The 10,799-nt window shown below is 51.2% G+C and overlaps 1 protein-coding gene across 1 annotated transcript; it reads right to left on the bottom strand.

The window, feature by feature from the left end:
• Positions 1–1,701: 1,701 nt before the first annotated feature.
• Positions 1,702–10,481, bottom strand: C2CD2L (C2CD2-like). The gene is made up of 14 exons (XM_006833906.1): positions 10,128–10,481; positions 8,047–8,142; positions 7,562–7,681; positions 7,292–7,402; positions 7,085–7,201; positions 6,883–6,994; positions 6,641–6,749; positions 5,856–5,920; positions 5,638–5,765; positions 5,368–5,542; positions 4,541–4,642; positions 4,264–4,400; positions 3,895–4,180; positions 1,702–1,913 (listed from the first exon to the last, which is right to left on the bottom strand). Exons 1-14 carry the CDS (start codon positions 10,479–10,481, stop codon positions 1,702–1,704), a joined length of 2,124 nt encoding a protein of 707 aa, XP_006833969.1.
• Between the last annotated feature and the right edge of the window lie 318 nt (positions 10,482–10,799).

The raw sequence follows: 10,799 nt of genomic DNA, 5'->3' as shown, positions 1-10,799 counted from the left end.
GCAGAAAGCCTCATCTTTCTCCCGCAGAACAGCTGGTAGTTTCGAACTGCTGACCGTCAGATTAGCAGCCCGATTTGTAACCATTACGCTACCAGAGTTCCTTAGGAATGTGTGAGGGGCTTCAAAAAGCTCATGAAAAATGTAACTGAAAGATAATGGAATTTTTCCATGAACTTTCTGAAGCCTCCTGATAAGAGTTTGCTAAGTATACTTATCTATAACTCTTTGCAACTTGTTCCCATTTGCAAAATAAAAGACTTTTTATGATGATGAAATACTTGTAAGACTTCCCCCTCCTAATCTGTCTCTTCTGAGGCAATAGCCAACACTTGATTCATCTCTGACTCTGTGTAGGCAGAGTCCTAAGTACTTTATATGTACTTCTTTCCCATAACTGAATGAGATAGTACTATTATCATAGTGTCCATTTTACAGATAAGCAAACTGAATCACTCATGTTATATAACCTGCCTAAGATTACACAGGTAATTAATTAGACGTGCTGAGTCTTAAACCTAGGAAGTCTAATTCCATAGTCCATGCTCTGGACTGTGGTATTACATCCTGGAAGGAACAGCCTGTTCAAGAAAGGGGAGTGAAGATCTGCACCAGCCAACTGACTTCTTTCTCTGGCAAGTTCATCTTTCAAAGACTCTTGTTTCTCTTAGCCTCTCTCTCTCTGCCCCATCTTGCCTGTAAGAACTTCTTAACTCACGCATTAAACATGTCATCTACCCCACCTCAATGTCTCAGCTTTTCCCTCCAATGTTTCCCCTCCATCACCACTAAGGCCTGGCTGACTACCTACTCCCCTTTCAAAAAATAACCAGTTATCCAGTGGATAAACTCCAATTTGACTTTTATTTAATAAATTAAATCCCAAATCATCACGCAGCAATGGAAGTCATCATCTCCCATGTTCAGTGGTGCAGACTTGCTCCTGCTCCATTATCACAGTCTTTAAATAAAGCCCCTCAATCATCTCTCTAGGAAGGCTTCCCACCAGGCTCCTGGCTCTCTCCTGCCAACAGAGCCACTGCTTACAGAGAAGGCATCGAGTACAAAAACAGTAATAAAGGGGAGAGAGGAATGTGGAGCAGAAGAGGCAGCAGGGAGGCGGGGAGTACCTGCCCCCCATCTTGGGCACCGGCCCAGCTTTCTAGGAGCTGCCAGTGTCCTTTGAGGCAGACACTGGTGCTGGTCTAAGTGGGGACCTCAGGGAGGCATGGGGGTTCCATCCCAAAGGGAGTTGCCTACCCTGCTGGGACAGAAAAGACAGTCACCTGGGAAAGATGCTCTCTGTTATCTGTTCATTGAAGGTCCCGGACCACACATATAAATAGAAAAGAGAATAAATAAGGGAGGAAGGATCAGCTGAGGAGCTGAGCACCCTGGGACTTCTCTGAGGGTCCAGTGTCAACAACAGGAAGCAAAAGGCTCTGAGGAAGACCCACATGTGCCAGAACAGAGCCCTTCTTACTCCTAACTGCCTCTCCTATGTTCTCTGCAACGGGTGCTACCTCTCACACACTTCCCATTGCAAGCACCCTTCCAACTGGCCCCATGGCCCAGGTGGACCAGGCTTCCTGGAACCCAGAGGGCTTTCCTGGCCTAGAAATCCAGGGAGCGGTTTGGAAGAGGATTTGAGGATGGGCTGAGAAAATTCCTGTACTCTCCTGGCTCAGGAGGTGAGGAGGGCCCTCAGAGCTGAGGGCTGGGGTTGCCATTGGCCTTGGGTTTGGATTTGAAGGAAAAGCGCTTAATTAGGCGGCGGGAAAAGCTTCCAGCCTTCTTTCGGACACTGGGCGTGGCTGTTGTGTTGGACAGATCATCATGTGATTGGCTCAGACCAGCTTCTTTCTGTCGGGGCCTCCGGCGGAAGATGAGCTTAGTGCCACTGCGCAGGAAACTCACTGTGGGCAAGAGGGGAAGTTGAGGCGGCAGCTAGAGGAGCATGGCTGGGGTAGGGTGAGGTGGGGAGCAGAGAAAGGGCAGTGGGTAGAGGGATAGAAAATGTGAAACAAAACCATTCTCTTGTCCTAGAAGTCAGCCTTCCTCAGGAAAGAAAGTAGAAACAAAACATGCTCTTTATCCTTCCTAAGATAAAAATGGTGGTGCTCTGGGGAATCTATCTGTATGAGTCCTGTCCCTAAGGAGGCGCGTTGAGAACAGGCTGAGAGGATTGTGCCTTTGTAGTGTGGAAAGACAAAGGCTGAGCTATGGGTGTTCCTAAGCCTATAAAACCATGAAGGGAACAGGTGAGTCTATACTGATTGTTTACTGAATTCCAGGATGTGAGTAGAAGGCAAAACTCTGGGAGCTTCAAAGAGGTAAATTCAGGACTAACAATGAGGAAGGTGCTTACACAGCAGACTTTGGATTTAGAAATCTCATTATCCCAAGCAGTGAGTAGTTAGATTTGTGGTTGAAAGACTCAGTGTCAGAGGGATGAAGGTGTCTTGGAGCAAGCAAGTTAGAAGTACCACAGGTGTCCACAGACTGTACTACCAGAGGGGCAATCCTTGAATTGACTTGGGATACGATTTTTTTTTTCAAGCACATACTAGAGAGGGTGCAGAGTGAAATGGAGAAAAAAGAATGAAGGAAACGGAAGACAGGTGCCTAGAACTAGGAAAAAAGAAACCCAGGCAAAGAGGAATCATTTGGCATACCCATAGAATGAAGGCATCCAATTGCACGTCCTATGGAGTCCTGGTATGATGCTGTAGAATAAGCACTGGACTTCTAACTTCAAGGTTGGTGGTCCAAACCCACCAACTACTAACCGCAAGGTTGGCAGTTCAAACCCACCAGCCACTCCTCGGAAACTCTAGATACAGGGTTGCTGTGAGTCAGAACTGACTCAATGGCACTTAACAACTCTAGCTTAGGAGCCCTGGTGGCACAGTGGTAAAAGCACTCAACTGCTAACCAAAAGGTCAATGGTTTGGAGCCACCGGTCCCTCCATGGGAGAAAGCTGCATCAGTCTGCTTCTGTAATATTAACAGCCTTGGAAGCCTCTGAGGCAGTATGTCCTACATGGTAGCTATGAGCTAGATGGCTATGATTTGATGGCAGTGGGTTTGGGGGTGTGGACTCCAGTTCCAGGTTGGGAACTCTGAGATAATCCCTTAGGGGACGAAGGAGAAGGCATGTTGGCTTGTGGCTCCTAGTGTGGGGCCTAGGTCATAATAACCAAAAAACTAAACCAGTTTCTGATAAGTACATTCCAATTTATGGTGACCCCATGTACAAGGGGACTTTCAAAAGATCCTGGAAAAATTCCATTATCTTTCAATTCCATTTTTTCATGAACTTTTTAAAGCCCCTGTCAGAGCAGAACTACAATCCAAAGGGTTTTCAAGGCTGTGACCTCTTTGAAGTAGATTGCCAGACCTTTCTTCCAAAATGTCTCTGGATAGATTCAAATCGCCAATCTTTTGGTAAGTAGTTAAGGAGCTCTGGTAGCGTAGTGGTTACGAATCGGGCTGTGAACCTTAAGGTCAGTGGTTCGAAACTACCAGCCGCTCCGCGGGAGAAAGATGAGGCTTTCTACTCCCGTAAAGATTTACACCCTCGGAAACCCTGTACAGGGTCGCTATGGGTCAGAACTGACTCAACAGCACTTAACAACAACAGGCACTCCTAGTCATGATTGTTGTTGTGGTTAAGTGTCGTCAAGTTGGTTCTAACCCATAGCGACCCTGTATATGGTTTCCACAAAGCAACTGGTGAGCTTGAACTTTGCGATTCAAACCAACTTTACAGTCCAGGGCATTAACCCACAGCGCTACACCAGGACTCCAGGTCATGATGCAGGGTATAAAAAGGAGTATAAAAAAAGAGGCAAAAGGGTAGGGGAGGAGGGGAGGGTCCTGCCAATATCTACCCACCTTTGTGGTCCTTGAGGCTGCGGGTCTCCAAGGCACCAGTAGACCCCGTTTCTGACTCAACATCATCCACGGACGGCCTCTCAGAAATGTCTGAACGTGTTGTCTCATCTGTTTCCTGAACACTTGTGGGGCTGGACAGGCCATCTAGGGGTCCAGGGGATATGGCTGGTGGGTCTGAAGGAGGTGAAGAAGGACCTCCGCTGCTCCCTGCATCATCCTGCATGGAGGCTTCCAAGGATGCCGCATAGCCCAGAGATAGTGCCAACTCGTCCTGTGCAATGGGCACCTGGCAGGAGTGACAAATTTAAACTGAGTGACCCATTAGGGCTTTCTCCCGACTCCAGCTCTCTCTTTCCAGAGCCCCATTACCTTGGAAACACCAGAGATGATCAGAGTGCTACGCTTGGTGGGTGTCTTCTTGGCCGCCCGCCCGCTCGGCTCAGTCAGCTGGCGAATTGCTGTCTCTGCTACAGGATCCAAACCATTGGAAAGGTGGCTCTCCCCTGCTGGGGATTCATAAGATAGATAGTCTGACTTCTATTACCAGTTCTTTCTGGGACTTGAACTCGTACCCCACTCAAAGTCTTCTTTGACTCTGGGGTTCCCAGTACCAACCAACCCTCATCGATCCGTAGTCCCCACTCACGGCTGCTGCTGTGGGAGGTACTGCTGGGGCCGCTGCTCTCACTCAGCACAGTTGTCGTCTTCTCAGTTACCTCCACCTTGGACGGGGAGCGGGAGGGGGAGTCTGGTGGGTGGGGGAGGGTCAGTGAGCTGGGAGGGGCTTTAGAGTGGCCCCCACCCCATATCGTCTTTGTTGAGACACAGACTTTGGCTGACTCACAGGCCAGGAGACAGGTGACTAAGATGATGCCATAAGAGTCACTAAAAGTGTGAGAATAGATCACAGGAGACAGTGGGGACAAAAAGGTACCACAGGAGACAGTGGAAATGTGGGAAAATGCCGTTGGGTACACTTGAGGGTGTGAGGTGCTAAGTGTGCATGAAGTGTACAGGGAACCATAGGATGTAGGAAAAATTCCCTAGAGCCCCTGGAGATGGGTAAGATGTAATGGAGGGACTCTGAGGTGGGAGAGATGGCACAGGGGCCACTGGGTTTGTTGGAGAATCCCAATGAGTGCTGGAGGGGTGAGGGTAGAGCCAGCTGGACTGGGGAAAGGAAAAGCCATGGGAAAAGACAGAAGGGGACGTGGGACTATGAAAGTGCAAGAGTTCATATGTGGAACTAGTAGTCAGAGGATTGAAGGGTGAGAGAAATAGTTGAGGAAATGGAGGGGGTAAAGGCAAGTCTAGGAGAGACAGAGGTAGTGAGCTACATGTGGTAAGAGATGAACAGAGTGTCAGAAAACTGGGTGGGCTGGAATGAGTTTTCCTTCCCTTTCCCTCTCCCTGCTATGGGTCTGTAGTCCAAGACCTCAGGCAATAGCTGGGCTCCAGGAGCCTCCTCTTTACCTAATTTGCCATCTCCTCGGGGCCTGGACTGGACAGTGGTGACTGTGGTGACGATGGTGCCATCAGGCATGATGGTCCGGTCGAGCTCAATCTTCTTGGTAGGTGTGATGCTAGGGCGTGGAGTAGAAGGAGTGGGAGTGCCCAGGTTCCGGGGGGAGCCTTCCTCATACTGAAGCTGCCGAGGGCGAGGGTAGAAGAGCAAAGAGGCCATTCCTCAGAGACGGCTCTTCTCCTGTGTCCTCCACCATCTCCCATGGATTATCTACTCACCTCTGCTGCTATGGTGGCTGCTGGTCCCAGGACTTTCCCTGGCCCTGGGGTGAGTGGACACACCTGTCTTCGGGATAGTGGTCTGGAGGGAGAGCCCACAGGTAGTGTGGCCTGGCCCAGGAGTTCACCTGGGGGAAGGGGTAGCACTGTGAGCTGGACCCATGGCTGAGTCCCACTCAGCACCCACCCAAAGGTGCTCCCTCCTACCCCATACTCACTGTCTCCACAGCTGCTGCTCCTCAATACTTTGAGGGTCAGCTCTCGGCTATGGGGGGCCAGATCCCTGTGGACCAAGATGTAGGGGGAGAAGAAACATCAGCAGAGTAAACCCACCCTTGAGTTGAGGCTACAGGCAGAGAGTCAATTCTGACTCATAGTGACCCTACAGGACAGCAGAGAACTGCTCCCTAGGGTTTCCGAAGCTCTAAATCTTTACAGAAGCAGACAGATTCATCTTCCTTCTGTGCAGTGTGTGATGGGTTTGAATGCTAACTGAAAGTTAGCAGCCCAACACATATCCAACTATGCCACCAGGGCTCCTAGAGGAAGACACGGATATATATATATATGTAAATAAGATGATACAAATGTTCCATCAGATAAATTCTTGCCTTCCTGGTATTCTCACTTCCCGAGACCAGAACCCCTCTCCTCATTCAAATCTTCCCTGCCTTTCTAGTCTCTCTTCTAATCTCAAACCACCCTCTTTCTTTTGTTCAAGCTGTTCTGCCAAAAATACTTTTCTCTTACTCTTGCTCTACGGTGTGAAGTAAATGCCACTCCCTCCATGAAGCCCACTCTGATTTTTATTCTCCTATGGCAATGAATCTCCCCCACTAAGTGCTCCACAGCACATTGTATCAACATTGACTGGAACTTTTATACCATGTTATTCATATGTATCCGTCTTTGTCTCTAGTCTGTGGTCATCCCAACAGGAGGGTCATATCTTAGTTATGTCTATGTCCCTAGGACCCAGCCCAGGGCTTGGGTCATTCCTTACAGTGCCAGGTCCTCTGTCCACTCCACCTCAGGGCCAGCCCTAGCAGGCTTGGTCCACTTCTGTTGCATGGGGTTGTCAAGCTCAGCTACACAGCACAATTCCCCAGTGCCTGTGAGGAACCAGAAATTAGAAGATGCCAGATTAAAGGTAGGAAGTTACTGAGGAACAGAGAGAGTGTCCCCTTGACAGGGGAACAAGGAGCTCCCACTGTGGTAGTTCCCAGCCACTTCGAGAGCTCTCACCTCCCAACTCATTTCCCAAGTGAGATGCTCGAAGCTGCCGCAGGAATAAACGAGTAGGTCTGGGGATGGATGGCTGGGTCTGGGGCACTATGGGTGACTTCTCACTGGGTGTCTAAGAGCAGAAGGAGGTCAAAAGAGCAAGAATTTTGACAAAGTAACCTGGCAACAGGATGAAAGCTATCTGCTTTGGGTGCCTACTCACCGGGCCTCCAGGGATAGAGCAGGCCCGGAGATTGACCATCATGGCCGGCTGGGTGCTGACTATGGCATCCTCAATCAATTCCTGAATAGTGGCGAGCTCTCCTTGCTCCTCGCCTCTCTATAGAGAAGAGGAGAACCAGAGGTGGCACCTGTAGCTCAGCCTCACCCTCCCTGCTCAGCCTTTTCTCTCCCAGTCCTGGCCCCTTACCTCCCTGGCCTGTAGCTTGGGGCGCACCGTCAGGCTGAGAGCTGGGCGATCTGTGAAAGCCCAGGATATTAGCAACCCCTCATCAGGGATTTCTTCCAGGTTGACTTGCAACTGCAGACAAGGAGCAAAGGGATTGGTATGCTTGTTCCATCCCTCCAACTAATCCCAACTCCCCTTCCCATATTCCATCCCTGAGAGGAAGCACATTGCAAAAGATGACACAACCGATCCCCCACCCACACCCAACTCTGTTCCCACATCCCCCTCCACCTGTGTTGGTGGCAGTGTCAGAGTGACGTGGTAGGTCTCCATGGAGACGGCAGCGGGGGACTGCTGGGTCACAGAGACTGGGAACCACACCTCCTCAGCAGAGAGCTGGCAATGCAGCACCTGAGACAGGCAAGGCACGGTCAGATCTGGTGGAATGATCCTCAGTCCTGCCCTGCCCTGTCCTGCCAATGGTCCAGCAGACCCTTCCCCACTAGTTTTCCTTGGATCTGTGCCTCTTTGAGGTTGCATACCCCTACAAGAACCAGGTAAAAAAGCCAAAGACTCCTCATCCCAGAAAACTATAGACCTGCACACTAGTATAACATTCTGCAAATCATTTCAGGGCACATCCAGACCTCCTGAAGCCAATCATTAGATCCCCAAGTCATTCAGAAACTCCAGGTTAAGAACCCCCAGATTCAAGGAAACCCTCCAGGTCAGCTCCTCTTGGGCCCCAAAGAGAGCAGTGGTCATCAGACCCTTACCATGGTATGCTCTGATTGGTCTACACAGGTCACATGGCTAATGCTGGCTCTGGGTAGGAGTTGGGGTACTTCCTCAAAGGCGATTTGGATGGAGCTCTGAGGGAGTAATGCCACACGGATCAGGTCTCTGGAACTCCCCTGCTTCTCCTCCCTCACTGGGCTGGCCTGCTCAGTTGCTGGCTGGGTTCTGGCACTGCAAGGGCCTAAGCTGCAGGTTGGCTTCTGGCCCCTCCTTGGCTCAGGCCTTTAGGACATGAAGGGCTCCCCTTAGACTCTGCCTCCCAAGGAACCACTGAGGACTATGGAGCTAGACCACCTCAGAGACCAGGTCACCTTGAACAGAAGATCCTGGATTCCTCTTAGAATTTCAGGATCCTCCCTCCTGTTTCCTCATTATTCCTTCCACCCTACTACTAAAGGAAGTTGCACACATAAGATAAACTTCATTCCATTTGTCTATGAATTTGTGGGAGCCCCTTCATGTAATAGCTGAGAAGAGAGACAGAGTTAAGGATGAAGGAAGTAGGGCCAATTATTATAGAGTAAAAGCTAAAGAAATGAGGCTAAGCCTGCTTCCAAATAAATGAGATACAGGACACTGGAGATGAGTATCTGGAAACTCAAGTGTGTGACCTATCCACATTTTTGAATCTTCAAGACTAGCTCAGCACAACCTTGAGGAACTTAACCAGAGGGCTTGGGAAGAAAAGCCAACTCAGAGGGTTCAGGGGCAGAGGGGCCTAGTTAATTCCTCAAGGCAGACAGCAGGGTAATATTAGGGAGCAGAAGCTGCTTAGCTCAGGCATTAAAAGAGCTCCTTCCGAATTCTTTCCCAGCAGAGGTAGGACAACCTACCCTGTCTAGATGAGAATAGAAAGAATTGAGGAGGGGGCCCAGACTAGGCTAACAGGTTTTTCCTAAATCTTGTGAGGGAAGGAAACAGGGCTCATTTGTGTGGCAAAGTACGAGCAGCTCCTGTAGCTGTCTGTTCAATGGCCAGGCCCAGGGAAATGGTGAGATGGATACATGGAATCTTAATCTTTCCATACCCTACAGAAGAGGCCAATGTCCAGCTGAGTCAGCTGTCCTGGGAGTTGCTTCTGACCTAGGGACAAGGTGCAGGCAGAGCTGGGTGGAGGGGTAGATTCATTCAAGGTGTGGACTGCTATATGCCATCTGACCTTTAACTGACCAGCTGGCCAGAGGAGACAAAGCAATTTCATGTGGCCACTTCTGCTTCCAGGGCTCTGGGGAACTAGAAGAGCATGTAGCCTCGAAACCAGTGGGGACTGGAAACAGAACTCTCTGAGCAAGGGGTTGATGGACTATAATGGCAATTAAGAGATTGCTGAGCCAGGATGGGAGTGGGGGCCCAGAAAAGGGAGGCTCCCACCCCACCTTAGTCTCATGACCACAACCAGGCTTCCTGCTCCACTTCCTGGGAGGCTAGATAGATGCCCATGGTGCAATGAGAGGAAGTAGGCTGTGCTGGTTTGTGACTGACCCTCAAGGGGCAGCTCCAGGCCCATCTACTACTGAAAGGCACATAGATTATCACTCTGGTCTTCACCTGAACTACTTTTCAACCCCAACAAATAACACTGCAGGCCAATCAGGGAGGAGGATGTGTTTGACAGAAGCAGTAAAATTAGAAAGGGGTAGAGGGTTAATACAGGTTTCCTTAGGGATCTCTGCCTGGTCAAAGCAGGGATTTGGGACATGAACTGTTAACTGGGAGTGGTGGCATGAGGACCAGGCAAATTCCTTCTGCAGGTGCACCTGCTCCCAACCAGCACCCTGGCTCGGTGGAAGAGCCACCAGGCATAAGGATTAGCGTTGCTATGAGAACACTTTGTGAAAAGGTTTGGAGCCCAGAGAGTACCTTGCCCACGGGAATAGATCTGGAACATTGACCACCACCACCACCACCCCCCCAGATACACCCACTGATCTCAGAGGGGAAAGGGGGTCATCTGGTTCATAGGTTGATCCCAGCTCCCATAATGCCCTTTTAGCACCCTTAGTCCCCAGTCTGGAAGGAATGGCAGAAGGGACCACTTTGGTACTCCTCTCCAACTCACCCCATCTCTGCAGGCCTGCTCGTTTAGCGCTCGCACCCAAGCCCGCTGCCAATTCTCCCGGAAAGACTTGAAGGCGAAGAGCGACGCCAGGAGGCCCCGGACGCCTGGCTCCTCAGGGACGCCAGCTCTAGTCACCCGCAGCTTCAGCAGCGAACGCCATATGCCCAGCTCCCGCAGGGAGCCTGTGGGTTCGGCTACTAAGGCGAGCTCCGGGCCCTGGCCCCGGCCAGCCCGCGTCCGCCACAAGCCCCGGGCGTACTGCAGCAGCCAGCCAGCTACCGTGATCAACGAGGCGGCGAAAAGGATCAGCAGGGCCGCCCAGCCCACGTCCCGCTGTCCCCAGCCCAGATCCATGCTCCGCGCGGGCTATGATCCCAGTCCCGCTCCCGGTTCGTGCTCAGCCGCTGCCCCGGGGGAGCATGGCCCAGGAGGGCCGCGGGGCGGGGGTGGGCTCCCCCGGGGCTGGGCGCGCGGACTCCCGGGCTCTCCGGGGCTAAATGCCGGGAACTGGTGGGTGCCACGGATCGAGGGAAAGAGATGCAAGAGTGTTGTGAGGCCGAGGTCTCTCTCTCCACAGCCGGAGTCCCTTCTCGGTCTGTTCAGCAGTCCAAGCCGGGTTAGTCTCTGGCTAGCGTCCGACTCCTCCCACTGCGCGGGTCCCGTTGAACCCGG

This window comes from Chrysochloris asiatica, unplaced genomic scaffold (genome assembly GCF_000296735.1).
Source record: "Chrysochloris asiatica unplaced genomic scaffold, ChrAsi1.0 scaffold00008, whole genome shotgun sequence".
Lineage (NCBI taxonomy): Eukaryota > Metazoa > Chordata > Mammalia > Afrosoricida > Chrysochloridae > Chrysochloris > Chrysochloris asiatica.
The sequence above is the reverse complement of the archived record's forward strand: the minus strand, read 5'-3'. Positions and strand labels throughout refer to the sequence as shown.

What these genes read in the sequence shown, in the direction of transcription:
- C2CD2L (XM_006833906.1), bottom strand. Translation starts at nt 10,481, where the DNA reads ATGGATCTGGGCTGGGGACAGCGGGACGTGGGCTGGGCGGCCCTGCTG. An exon ending in TGGACAGAGGACCTGGCACT is followed by an intron (nt 5,921 to 6,640) that starts GTAAGGAATGAC and finishes CTTGGTCCACAG; the next exon opens with GGATCTGGCCCCCCATAGCC. An exon ending in CCGAGGAGATGGCAAATTAG is followed by an intron (nt 4,643 to 5,367) that starts GTAAAGAGGAGG and finishes CCCACCCACCAG; the next exon opens with ACTCCCCCTCCCGCTCCCCG.